Source organism: Sander vitreus, chromosome 24 (assembly GCF_031162955.1).
Source record: "Sander vitreus isolate 19-12246 chromosome 24, sanVit1, whole genome shotgun sequence".
NCBI lineage: Eukaryota > Metazoa > Chordata > Actinopteri > Perciformes > Percidae > Sander > Sander vitreus.
In genome coordinates, this window is record NC_135878.1 from 14,672,105 (window position 1) to 14,685,617 (window position 13,513).

A 13,513-nucleotide genomic window follows, 5' to 3' on the forward strand; every position below is an offset into this window, starting at 1 on the left:
TTTGACTGGAATCTCCTCTCTTCTGTCCTGCAAGATGAAAATATATATATAAAAACCATTCAAACACAGAGTTATGCAGACAGAAGTCATAAAGATGATCTAATTGCAGCCAAGATGTGTCGCTGTCTAAACTATAAAAACTTGGATTGGATTTCTGTAATTGGAGAGCTGACTCTTTTTTGCAAATCACGCCTTCATTACCTTAATCACCTCATTACTTAATTGAGTACTACATACAACTAATTAGGCTGAGGAATGCTGCAAACAACTGTCCCCGAATGGGCACATGTAGAGTACACGCCTACCACTTTATTAATGGACATCATGTGACTTTTAAATCTGGTTTACTTGCTCCAAAAGAGTTTAAATCTAAGTATAAGGGGGTCTTAATTTGCTCTGCGTTCTAAACATTCCTCAAAATCCTTTGGATGAAAGAGTGAAAAAGCAACGAGGAGAAAAAAGAAGGGTGAAGACAAAGTATAGAAGGAAAAGAAGAAATGAAAACGTAGCAGTGCGTTCCCTCGGTTTGTGGAAGACTTAGGTGCGCAGATTTGGCACAGGGGTTTAGGGGTCTTTCCTCAAGAAATATGTTTTTAAATAAATGAAATATGCAATTTTGACATACATTTTGTAGCAATATTATCACCATATCTGTGTCTAAAGGCAGTGACACACCAACCCGATAATCGGCCATCGGACAGTCCGACCAGGTCGGTGACTCGGCCTTCATTTTGGCCGACCTGACCTGTTGTGTCGGAGGGCGGGCACTCGGACTCTGTGACTGGTGGAGTGCTAACTCAGAAATGATGAGCGGGATGAGCGTGACTAATGCCTCTCAAAATCTGACGAAAATCTTTTAAACTGACAGATTCAGCAACTGCACGGCCTATTTCTCGCTTAAAATGTTTTCCTTTGTATTCTTATGTCTTTTTAAATATTGTATTTCCTTTATTGTGAAGCTAAATGGAATTAAACACACAACTGTTTGGATCGCTTCCAGTTTCTAAAATGGGAGGATTATTTCTGCATCGAGTACTTTTTTACTTTTAATACTTTAGCTACATTTCCCTGATGATACTTACAGACTTTTACTCAAGTAACAGTTTCAATGCAGGACTTTTACTTAAAGGTATAGTAAGTGATGTTAATAGTGTGGTTTTTATCTGTGAAAAGTGCTACCTACCTACCTACCTTAACTACCTACCAACCGACTTACTTACTTACCGACTTACTTACTTACTTACCTATCTACTTACTTACTTACTTACCTACCTACCTACCTACTTATTTACCTACTTACTTACTTTAAAAATATAAAAATAAAAATTGCTGCATAAACTGAATCAATTCTTGATAGAAATCAACTAAAAGGTCTTCAAAGAGTGGAATCTTCTGGGTCAGTTGAGTACACACATCTGATAACATCGACAGAGCCTAAATGTCTCCAAAACAACCACACAGGACGCTGAGATCATTATATATTAATATATTAACTCTGCCTTGTTAACTCTTGGCAGTCGGAAGCGGCCCATACTGGCAATGAACAGGACGTTAGGATCAGTGGCAGAAATTGTGATCCTTAAGTGAAAGTACTAAAACCACTCTGGTACCTGGGTTTCCGCAGGGTATTTCGGAATCAAAGCTTTAGGCCTTAAACTGTCTTGATTCCCTGAAGTATTGTGTTGTAGGTCTTGGTTTTAAAGGTCTATGTAACGCTACCTCTAATGCTCTTTGAAATGTTCCCACAAAATAAACCAAACAGATGGGCACCACAAAGTTTCCACAAATTTCCATTGGGAGATCCAGAAAGGTACCAACTGTGGCTTCTTGCTGCTGGCTTGGACATCGAGACACCAGCTGAGACTCTACTCAAGTTGCAAATGTGTAGTGATCATTTTAGACCAGACGACTTTGAAAAACCCCGCAATCTAAAGGACCACAAGTCACTGACAACGAATATGGTTCCATCCGTCTTTCCAGATGCACCAACAGCTACTGATGAACAGGTAATCACTTTTGGTAGGCTACTCTAGCTAATAAAGCTAGCCCCTTTCATAACGTTAGCCTAGCTGCTACTGATAGATTGAGACTGACTAACGTTAGTGGAGATAACGTTACAGTTCAATGCATTGTGGAGAGTGACAACGTTAGCTAACGGTATAGCTACACTCTTGGTAGATACCTGGCTGGGTTCAACGCTAACTTCAGGTAATTGCTGACAGAAAAGTCATGTAAGCTTGGACAGTTTACATGCAAATTGCAGCGGCAGGTAAATAAACTTGTGTGATTGTCATGGAAACCGGCTTTCTCAGTAGCCTAGGTAATATCACTCCGCTGATGCTGTAGCCTATGCTACCAACTACAGGGAACAAAGTAGAACTATTGCAATGCAATGCAAGGGTAGTTTTATTTCTAACATTATTCTATCAACAGACATTTACATCGATAGCAGATACTGTTGACTTGCGCTAGCCTAGCACCAGCGAACTCTGCAACTAGAAGGACTGGATGAAAAGTGTTGAAAAACGGTCTCCACTGATAAATAACACACTGGCTAACTTGGAAATGAGGTCCTATGTTCAAAATTCTGAACCACCCCTTTCTTTTATAAATCCTTTGAAGGGCTTTTTTGTACACATTATTTGGGTAGTGAACAAAGGCTCAACAAGAACAAAACAGTGCTCTGTCTTTACCCAGAATTAGTTAATACAATAATGTGAGTAATTTAATAATGTGTATTTCCCAAAACACAAAGGCTGCTATTGTCTGGACAATGGATCCGACTCAGAGCAGGAAGACTTTTCAAATGATGTTCTTGTTAAGTCGTTATTACGACGCCCTGTAGTTGATAGCAAGTGATTTCATTCATTGGCCGATAGTTTGCAGATGACTTTCATCTTAATTTGGAACATTAAAGTTTGGATAAAACTGTTTTTTTCAGCCATCTAACCATGTTTCCTGCATATCTTTTAAATCGAAACATTTACAAGACCTCTTTTTGTAAACCTTTTCATGTACACACCAACATACATACACACATATACTGTATACTGTAGAAACATATATACACACACAAACATACATACACATACATACACACATATACTGTATACTGTAGAAACATACATACACATACACACACACAAACATACATACACACATATACTGTAGAAACATATACACACACACACATAAACTGTAGAAAACACACACACACACACACACATATATGGCCATTGTACATAACAGGCCAGTGTACATAACTAATACATATAACAACTAATATCAACTGGCAACTTGCAATTATAACAGTCAGAACAACAATGTTTTAAGTCCCTTGGAACAAAAATATTGGTTGTTGCTGACACAACATGAGACAACCTGTATTGCTGACAAAAAAATGAGAAACCTCTTTGACAGCGTACACTGTTGCTGGTTCAGTGCATTGCCCAAGGACACTTTGACATTGGGACTGCAGGGCCAGGGATTGAACCACCAACCGTCCAATTGGTAGGCAAATAGTCTACCCCCTGAGCCACAGCCGCCCCATCTCACACACACATGAAAGATAAGCACAAATGAAATTGCCAAACATCTCTGAAATGACTGTGAATGACTTGGTAAATATAAAAAAGAAAAAAAAACAGGAATACAGAGTGCAAAGAACACTGGGTCAAAAGACTGTATAAAGAAGGCGAAGAGAGAACGAAAGAAAGTCTTACCCTGTCAGAGCAGCCTGAGTGTCGGAGGATGAGCCGGACTTCAGACTGAGACCAGAGGTGTCTCCTGAGCGCTGTCGTCCATCTGCCTTTTAAAGTGAACACAAAATGTGACACACACACACACACACACACACACACACACACACACACACACACACACACACACACACACACACACACACACACACACACACACACACACACACACACACACACACACACACACACACACACACACACACACACACACAGAGACAGGAAGGCGGGGGCGGTGGTGTGACCAGAGTGGGCAGGTCAGATTATATTTGGAATGCTATAAATTAAAGCCAAATGCTGAAAATCACAAACTGTTGACATGTTGAAACATGTGAATATTCAATCACTCATACAGGACACAGCTTGTACAAATGAATACAATGTCTGCATGCAAAAACTCACACACACACAACAAACATGCGCACGCACGCACACGCACATGCACATGCACACACGCACGCACGCACGCACGCACGCACACACACACTACAAACATGCACGCACACACACACTACAAACATGCACGCACGCACACACACACACACACACTACAAACATGCACGCACGCACACACTACAAACATGCACGCACGCATGCACACACACACACACACACTTAACTACATTAAACTACATTTTCCTGATGATACTGACATACTTTTACTTAAGTAACATTTTCTATGCAGGACTTTTACTTGTAATAAAAGTATACAATGTGGTATTAGTACTTTTACTGAAGTAAAGGATCTGAATACTTCTTCCACCGCTGGTTATATAATACAGAATAAGCCCTGCTATCGTACAGTGGATTTTCTGCGAGTACATGCCTGAGTTGTACCAAGAACTGTTTCTTCTAATGGTTCAAAGAAATGACGTGTTATGTACGGGTTAAACGGCAGCCACTTGGTAGTCCTTAGCCTAATTTCTGCACATAAAAGGGTTTGACTGGAATACTCTGTCCATGTGTGACTCCAATGAGTGTCAGTAAGTTGACATTTATAGTTTTTGTAGAATTTGATTTTCTGATGCATCATGTTGGGACACACTGTGTGATTTCCTTTCTATTTTAGCATTTTTTTTTTTATGGGTCCTATTGCTGTTATACTATTATATTTACACACTGTGTGCTTGGAGATCATGTGGAGGTAGGGCGCCTGGACATTAAGTCCTTAAACCATTTGGAGAGGAATTTAAAAAAATTAAAGCACCCTATAGAAGTGGCTCCTGACTAGGGGGTTGGTGAGATGCAAGTTCAATCTGAGAGGATTAACAGAATAGTAAAACTGAGAAAAACGTTTGCTGCATTTCATTTTTTCCCTTTAATCTTATCTTTTTGTGCTTTGTCTTGAATTACTGGATTACTTCGGCCTTTTTTGGGGGGGGGGGGACTACAACAGTAAGCATGATCGGTTCGAGTACAGTAAAAGCAATGAGTCTGTGTTACCTTATTTGACAGAAATCTATGTATGTGGCTGTTTTTTTCTGACAAAAAGGCCTATTATGCTTGAGTAAAAGAAACGCCAATTAACCCTCTGAGGTCTAAGGGCATTTTTACATATCTTCTTGAATTCTGATCCCCATGTGTTTCATATCAAAATGTTCAGATCAAACTCAGCTTTCTGTAAAGTGACAGCCAAAATTGTTCCAGAGCAATGTGTAAAGAGATCATTTGGCCCTAAAGAAGTGGAAATAGTTCTCAAATCTCTCGTGAAATCATACCTACACTCAGTAGTTTTGGAGCTTGAAATGAGTTTACAAAAGTCTTGGGTTAAAAAAAAAAAAAAGTAGGGTAATATATGAATAAAAAAAATAAATGTCTAAAATGATTTTTTAATATCACTTTTTGAGTAGGAGTGTTGGACTCGCTGGTGCGTCTTTTGTCCTCAGAGGGTTAACACTTCTAAAAGTAGATGAAACCCCAAATAACCAAACTGCTTAAAAAAATAATATTAATATTGAAATACTATACCATTAAAATCATCGAGACCGACTCTGGACGGTAAAACTGAGATTAGCGCTCCTAGTCAAGTTTATGTTCTGCTCGTTCCAACACTTGTTAAGTAAACTGCTGATAAACACACTTAGAGAAGATTTGAACTGCTATTTTTAATCTCAATTCTTCATCATTTTGACGCTGGCCAAAACCTCTTTACAGTGTGGCATTAGTACTTTTACTGAAGTAAAGGATCTGAATACTGCTTCCACCGCTGGTCATGTGGACAGTGTTGTTCTCATTACTAAGAATTCCTCTTGGGCGGCGACAGAAATTACGCACTACAGCTTAAAAGTTCTGGCTTCTTCTGCAATGCTTCAATTGCAACGGACTGGAGAAGTAGCACCACCAAAACAGTTTATCGCAATATGTCCAACTCCTAATATTCTCATAACAGTAGTGGACGTAAACGCACACTCATTTGGCTGTTTTTTGGCTGAATTTCTGTAAATTTGGTTCAAAATTGTGTGTTGTAATTTAGACGGAAACTATGACACTAGTGTTGGACTCATGTAGACTCGTAAAAGGGTAACTACGTTTTTTTTCAACTTGGACTATTTTCCTGTGTTTTTGTGTGTAAGTGACTGATGGGAACAACAATCTTTGACACTGGTCCAGTATTAAGCGAGATCGCTGTAACTGGCAGCCACAGACAGGGGCTGCAATGTAACCTTATGGGGCAAATGCGCATCGCCAATTTTGTCCACTAAAAGTGCTTTATTTATTGCTGACAGGCTCAGATTATTATTCTAAGTGTCTGACAACATTAATGAAAGGATCCCTACAGAGATAGACCTTTTTAAAACCTCTTTAAGACCTTTCTGTTTAACCAGAAACAACTCTGAGGTTGCTAGCACTAAACTCACCAGACTCCATTTAAAAATACAATACTTTTAGCGTGTATAGAGCCAACATGTTTTCACATGTAAATCTGTAAACTATGTGTTTATTTCAACCAAAACTACAGTTGTGATGGTTGGAAAAGAGGAAAGACGACCCAAAACGGCTTTTCATAGTTTTTGTTGTTGATTTATTTTGTTTCTGTCGACTTTGAATGAAGTGTATTTTTTACGATGCTAAAATTAATATTTATTTACATGGAGTCTGGTGGGTTTAGCGGACGCAATTTCGTTGATGTTTTTGTTTAAAAAAAGGATTTTACTCTTTAACAGAAAGGTTGACCTCCTTAGAAATCCTTTCCATAATGTTGTCACTTAGAATATTAATCTGAGCCTGTAAACTGGACAATTACTGTTAACTTACATTGTAGCTTGTTTCGCTGACTGCAGCGATCTCGCTTAATACTGGACCAATGTCAAAGGTTGATTAGAACTTCTAGGTAAGAGCTCCAAACATCTATTATAAAATACGCCGTCTGTCTGTTCTGTCCAAAACTGATAATGATAATGTGCAATGTTACAGAGGGATATATATACATGGATATATGTATAGGGATTAAAGATTATATCATGACAAGATATCTGAATGTCTTTTATTTTGATGGGGGGGGAAAAAAAAGACAAAAGTGAAAGTTAAATAGATATATCTTTTATTAGCTTTAATTGCATCAGTTGTAGGTATATTCAGAGATATGATGCCACGGCCAAAACAAACAAAAAAACATTTTAGCAAACTCAAAATGTTCATCATGATGAGGTGAATGCACGGTGTCCCTGAGCATGCCTTTAACACAAGCTCTAGTCCATGCACTTACATTCATTTATTGGTCATGTTTAGTGTGACAGCAGCTGTCCACTTCTCTCCAAACAGCCACAATCAAAACCATCAAACATCAAATAAAGAAGCTGATTATCAGGCTCCGGGTCACCACATTCTTTGGCAAAAATCCTGCCCAGTGGTGTAGTCTAGTTTTTTGTAGTGAGTATACTGTGATTTTTTTCCGCCTCCCAGCTTTATACTCGCCTGTCCCAGAGTGACACCCCCATACGTTTTTTCTAACACTCAGTTTGTGGAAGACTTAGGTGCGCGTATTTGGCGGGGGTTTAAAAAAAATTGACGTTTTTCAATAATTTTGTGTCACTTTGTGGGATTTAGCATCTCTTTGTAGTCGTGTTCAGTCTCTTTTTGGTCATTTTTGTTTCCTTTCGGGTTGTTTTGGGTCTCTGTGGTCATTTGGCGTCTCATTGGAGTTGGTTTGTGTCCCTTTTGTGGTAGTTTTGCGTCTCTTTTTCACATCATTTTGTTATTATCACCACATCTGTGTCTAAAACGTTGGAAAAGCTAGAGCAGATAATAAATAACTAACTCTCAAAAAGCTTAAAGACAAAAGTTGCCAAAGAAGTCCATCTATAATCATTAGATCTGAGAAAAGTCTTTTAGTTACATTCATTTGGCTTTAGGTGCTGCCCAAAACAGCTCAGGTTTTGCACCTGAACCTTATAACGGCGGGAAAACCCTGGTATAGCATCCGCCTCATTTTCTGTAGTTTCTGTAACGTTAACGTCTGCTGCAGTGTCACCCGAAGCGGCAGTATAGCTTTAGGGGCAGGCTAAGGTTAAATTTGCTTTCGTTTTATACATTAGTTCATTTCAAATTTGCGCTGAGAATGCCAAGCAACCGTGTTGTTTGTTCCTACGCGACGCACAACACAGACGAAAGTGTGAAAGTACGGTCACAAAACAATCGTCGTTACCTAACGACGATTGTTTTGTCCTAGTGGGTGTACGCTGTATTCATACCTGCGTATCACGTAGACTCCACCACTGATCCTGGCGCTTTATTGCCTAAAACGTTGCCCCTTTGTATCATCGCTCTCAGCAACTAAAAGTATCAAAAACATGCTAAACTGGCATCACGAAGACAAAACAGCACAGACATTTCTATATCTTTGATTAGAGGGTAGAGGGGTCTCGTTGATTACAATGTTTCCGCTTTCAATTTGAAAATATAAGTTCAGGGGTTTCAAAAGGCACATGGTGTGGCAGAGTGAGAATTTTCGGGAGAAAATTATAAATTTTTCTTCTTCTTCTAGCCGTTGTAGGTCTGTCATAAACTCCGTGTTTTTAACGTCTCTGATTGGCTGATCAGGAGCTTCACAGAGTGAGTGCAGAACTTTAGTAACCTAACAAACCAGACTGTAGTTCTGTTCTGAGTCCCGGGAACGCCTGATTGGCTGGTCAGTGTCCCTGCGGAACTACAGTATGATACAGCCCATCACAAATCCTTTCAACTGTTAAATTATCTCAGCAGGGGACATACTTTTTTAAAAGAATTATAGTGTTTGTTTTTTGACGATTGTCACCTGTGGGGAGACGTAGGAGCCAACGGTAACGGGGGAAATGTCAAAAAAAGTGACAAAAACTCCAAAGACAACACACGGTATTAGCATAGATATTAGACGTTAGTATAGGAATGCAGCCAGGGCCTTTCAGAGGTGGGGAACACAACCAGTTAACAAGCTGTGTGTCCATATGTTTTCTCCTGAAAGTGTGTTTTTGTCTGCACTTCACTTCCACCTGAACTATAACTCGAGTTGTAACCTTCAACTTTATCAAGATGAGAAACTTAAAGGCTTTAGCTGCAATGGCATTAACTGTTAACCCCTCCCCCCCAAGAAAAATGTAATCTAATTTGAAATAGTTTGACATTTTGGGAAATACTCGTATTTTCTTATTTAGTTAGATGAGAAGACTGATTCCACTATCATGTCTTGTTTCTTTACATTGATTGGACAAAGTGGTATACAGCCTGTCATCCAACTCTCAGCAAGAAAGGGAATAGGCGCGTTTTCCCAAAATGTCAAACTATTCCTTTTAAACGAATGAATGCTGGTTTAAGATTAAAGTATACCCCTAAAGATTGACCTGTTCTCCCTGGCTCTTCAAGCTTAGGAAAGCTGCTGAACTTCTCATTTGTGTCGCAATCCTTCAGAAAGAAACTCAGAGCCTCATTTATAAATGCTACGCTTGTAATTATGCAAGCGAGAGCATAATTATGAAGTCAAATGAAACCATCTATAATGAGGAGGATCACAGAAAAAAACATTTTCTAAATGAGGCCTCTGATATCTACATTCAGCAAATTAAATATGTCTACATCTTATATTAGTATATACACTAAGGATGTTTGGATGTTGCTTCTCTGAGCGGTGACAGTCTGTTGTGATGGCCTCCCATTGGTGCTCCAACAGGAGGGGCGGGGCTTGTGGTTCCAGGTGGGGCGGTTTGGCATGCGGCAGTTATTTGCGGTCCGTCTGCAGAAAGAAACCAACATGAGAAGGCTGCAGGCCTTTACATATTTGTATTTTTATCACATGACTTTTCCACGGCAAAAAAATTATACATTTATTGAAAATGATTTTAATTAAAAAAACTAAAAAAAACTAATGGCGTGTTCCCACAAAGCCGTTTTTTAATTGCAATGAGCGAATAAAACGTATGCCGAAATAAACACATCATGATGCTGATTTTTAAAAAGTCTAAATTCAAACTTCATCAGGTCTGTCCGCAAGACGACAAGCAAACAACTTTAAAAATGCTTGTTTTCTGCATGAAATTCAGATCGATCGGGGCTCTGCTAACATTAGAAACACAAAAATAGAGATATCATTTCAGAACTTACCAGCTAGTCAAACTTCCCCGCATACTTTTCCCAAAGAAAACTCCTTTTTCCGTCCGGTCTCTGTCCAAATAATGAGGTGCTACAGCGCTCCGGGTGCCACAGACAGATACGGTAACGTGTTCCTCCATTTCTGCTTAAACAACGTCAATCAATCAATCAACTCAAGGGAATTCGCCGCAACTTAGCACCTCTGCATTGACTTTTTTATGGAATCGCGCTGCCAAATTCGTGTGACCACAACAACACGTTTTGTTGGGAACACGCCATAAGGCTTTACTTTACGATCGAGCCACTGTTATCAGATACCAACTGGACCAACAAATTCAGATATTTTTCTCCAGAGTATACTGACAGGTTTAACTTGCTGTTGTGGTTTCAGTTGTTGTGGGTGTAGACGCCTCCGGCTCTGATGGAGCTGCTGATGGGGGATGACGGTGGGTGATGGCCTGGTCGGATGGGCTTCGCTGAGGCACAAAGACAGAAAGAAATGATTCAGTATTCTGTTTTCTCCCTAGGCTTGTGGAAGACTTAGAGGAGTTTTTTTAGGGTTCGTCCCTCAAGAAAATGTGTCTTTCACAGAAAAGAAAATGCAATTTGACATAGTTTTGAACCATTATTATTTCCATATCTGTGTCTAAAATGTTGAAAAGGCTAGAGAGGATAATAAATAAATAACACTCAAAACGCTTGAAGACAAAACTTGCTAAAGAAGTCCACTGGGGACTGTCAGCTGCCGTTGTCTCCACGGTTTGGTGTGAGGTCATAAAACTCAGTCCCAGTCAGTCTTTGTCCCGTCTGGACGTTCAGAAAAAATCAAACGTGTTTGATATTATCCTAAGTTTGAAGTCTTGGTAGTGAAGTTAAATCACGTGAACATTGTCAACAACCAATGGGTGCTCTCCCTCCAGCTCCAAACAGGAAGCAGAAAACGGCTAGAGCCAGTGGTGTTTATGGTTGCTATGGCGCTGTGCTAAGCTAAACGTTAAAGAGGGAAAGTTGCTGATTTCCAACTCTTCTGAAGAGAGTCATCCAACGGGAGTTTTACCGGTGGATAAACACAGACCTCCAGCTACTGGAGACATTCATCTACATGTACGGCAGAACAGAACATCTGCAGACATTCCCCTTAAGTTAACAGCTAACGCTAGCGGTAGGTCAAACAAATCTAGTTGTAGTCTTGCAATGTGCGACCCTGCAAGATCAAAGTCAAAGTCTTCTAGTGTATGGTAGGCATTAGGTACAGCCCAAAACGGCTTAGGTGCTGCACCTTAAGCCATATAATGGTATGGAAAACCCTGGTAATGTAAATTTAATTTCCCCTTCTGTCAGCTCACCAATCTGTGCGGAGAAGCCTCTCCTGGCCATGTTCTTGGCCCGCACGGCCTCTTTGATGCGGTCCACCTCCTGCTGGTAGCGCTTGCGGTCCCTCATGGCGTTCTCCTTGGCCTCCTTCAGGGCGTTCTCCAGGGCTTTGACTCGCTCGGCCGTGGCCCGCAGACGCTTCTCCAGCTTGGGCAGCTCGCAGCGCAGGTCTGCGTTGTCTCGAACCAGCTGAGGGCAGGGGTGCAAAGTACGCTTACTCAAGTACTGGTTAATCTTAAGGTACTTATACGTGAGTATTTTCATTTTAAACTACTTTACACTTCTACACTGCTACATTTCACAGGGAAATAATGTAATTCTTACTCCACTACATGTATTTAACAGCTAAATGCGTTGATGCATCAGTATTACCAATCTAATCATGTAATAATATCCCTTGTTCTGCTGAATGAGTACTTTTACTTTTGATACTTTACTACATTTTGCTCTTTGTATGATTTTGAATCCACAACTTTAAAAGAGACCTATTATATACTGTTTTCAGATTCATACTTATTCGTTTACATGCTTTAATGTTCAAAAAACACTTTATTTTTCTCATACTGCCCATGGCTGCTGCACCTGTAGAAATGAACAATGGCAGCCAAGATTACAGCTTTCCCTGACTTAGCATAGTATAGTACGACAATAAAGTCACAAAAAATTCGTAATATAATGTCAAACAGTCAAAATAATCGTCATAGTATAGTATGTTGAAAAAATTTGAAAAAAAGTCACAGCATGTCCTATGTAAACACAGCGGTAACCTAAAAAACTGCAATGGCCTGCCTGGACCAATCACAGAAACTCGGTGTTACTAGACACTGAGCCGAGAGTAGAAAAACAAACATTAAAAGTGGAGCGTTCAAAACATTGGGAAACCTGACATTTTTGCTCACAGGGATTCCTCTGAAATACCTTTGGCTCATTATTTGAAGCTGTGGCCACGTTTAATGTGAAAATAATAGTTTGATTCATTTACCTGCTTGTGGACCTTGGTGAGCTGTTCCAAGTTGTTCTCTAGGAAGGAGATCTTCTGTTTCTGGGCCACGTTGCCAAGTCCCTCCTCGCAGTCCAGCTCCGCACTCTGCGAAAAAACACACAGAGCACAGGTTAAATGTTAAACTGGCAGAAAAATGACACTGGACAACATTAAACGACCGGGGTGGGAGGTGATGTACCTTCTTAACCCGCGTGGTGAGGTCCTGAACGAAGAGTTTGCGCAGGTTGTGCAGAGTCTGCAGCTCTTTGGCCTGAGAGAACAAAAGGGAAATGATTCAGATGGTTAAAATTAGAAACAATATATTTATATTTTACCAAATCGGAGTTAAATAATGAAAAAATAATAATAATAAAATGCAGTAAATTTCAAAGTCCCACCCGACTGATGGCGAGTCAATCATCAAGTTTCAACTTGTTTTTTTTTAGCATCAAATAACTAATAAAAACCAAACTGATCAGAAAAATGAACACTTGAACAAACAAACAACATGACCACAACTACCTAAAATAACAGAAACCATCTTTGGGAAAAGATCATTTGACGTGTGACTTTAATTTTTTATATTTTTGGATTTGTCAATCACGTCCCATCTGCTAACATGGAGCGGGCGAGGTTTCATTTGTGTGACAGCGACACTCGGTTTAGTTAACGATACATCCAACGTAGGCTAAGTTACCGTATGCAACACGTGAAATTCAACGATGCCTCTGTAACATATTCTCTTATTGTAAATGAATGATTTCCTATATGAGCTATATTGAGTCCCCTACACGATGTGTAGAACGGCCGCCATCTTTGACAGTTAGCTATGGCGACA

At 39.8% G+C, this 13,513-nt stretch overlaps 1 protein-coding gene across 1 annotated transcript in view; it reads right to left on the reverse strand.

Annotated features, from left to right (window-relative positions):
- Positions 1 to 8,745: 8,745 nt before the first annotated feature.
- The window catches only part of LOC144513021 (kinesin heavy chain-like), a 35,330-nt gene continuing 30,562 nt past the window's right edge, over positions 8,746 to 13,513 (reverse strand). Inside the window, exons 22-26 of the mRNA XM_078244080.1 lie at positions 12,875 to 12,946; positions 12,676 to 12,780; positions 11,666 to 11,882; positions 10,684 to 10,795; positions 8,746 to 9,963 (exon numbers count right to left, since the gene is read on the reverse strand). Coding sequence (XP_078100206.1) covers positions 10,707 to 10,795; positions 11,666 to 11,882; positions 12,676 to 12,780; positions 12,875 to 12,946 — 483 coding nt within the window. The 3' untranslated portion in view covers positions 8,746 to 9,963; positions 10,684 to 10,706. The remainder of the gene's footprint in view (positions 9,964 to 10,683; positions 10,796 to 11,665; positions 11,883 to 12,675; positions 12,781 to 12,874; positions 12,947 to 13,513) is intronic.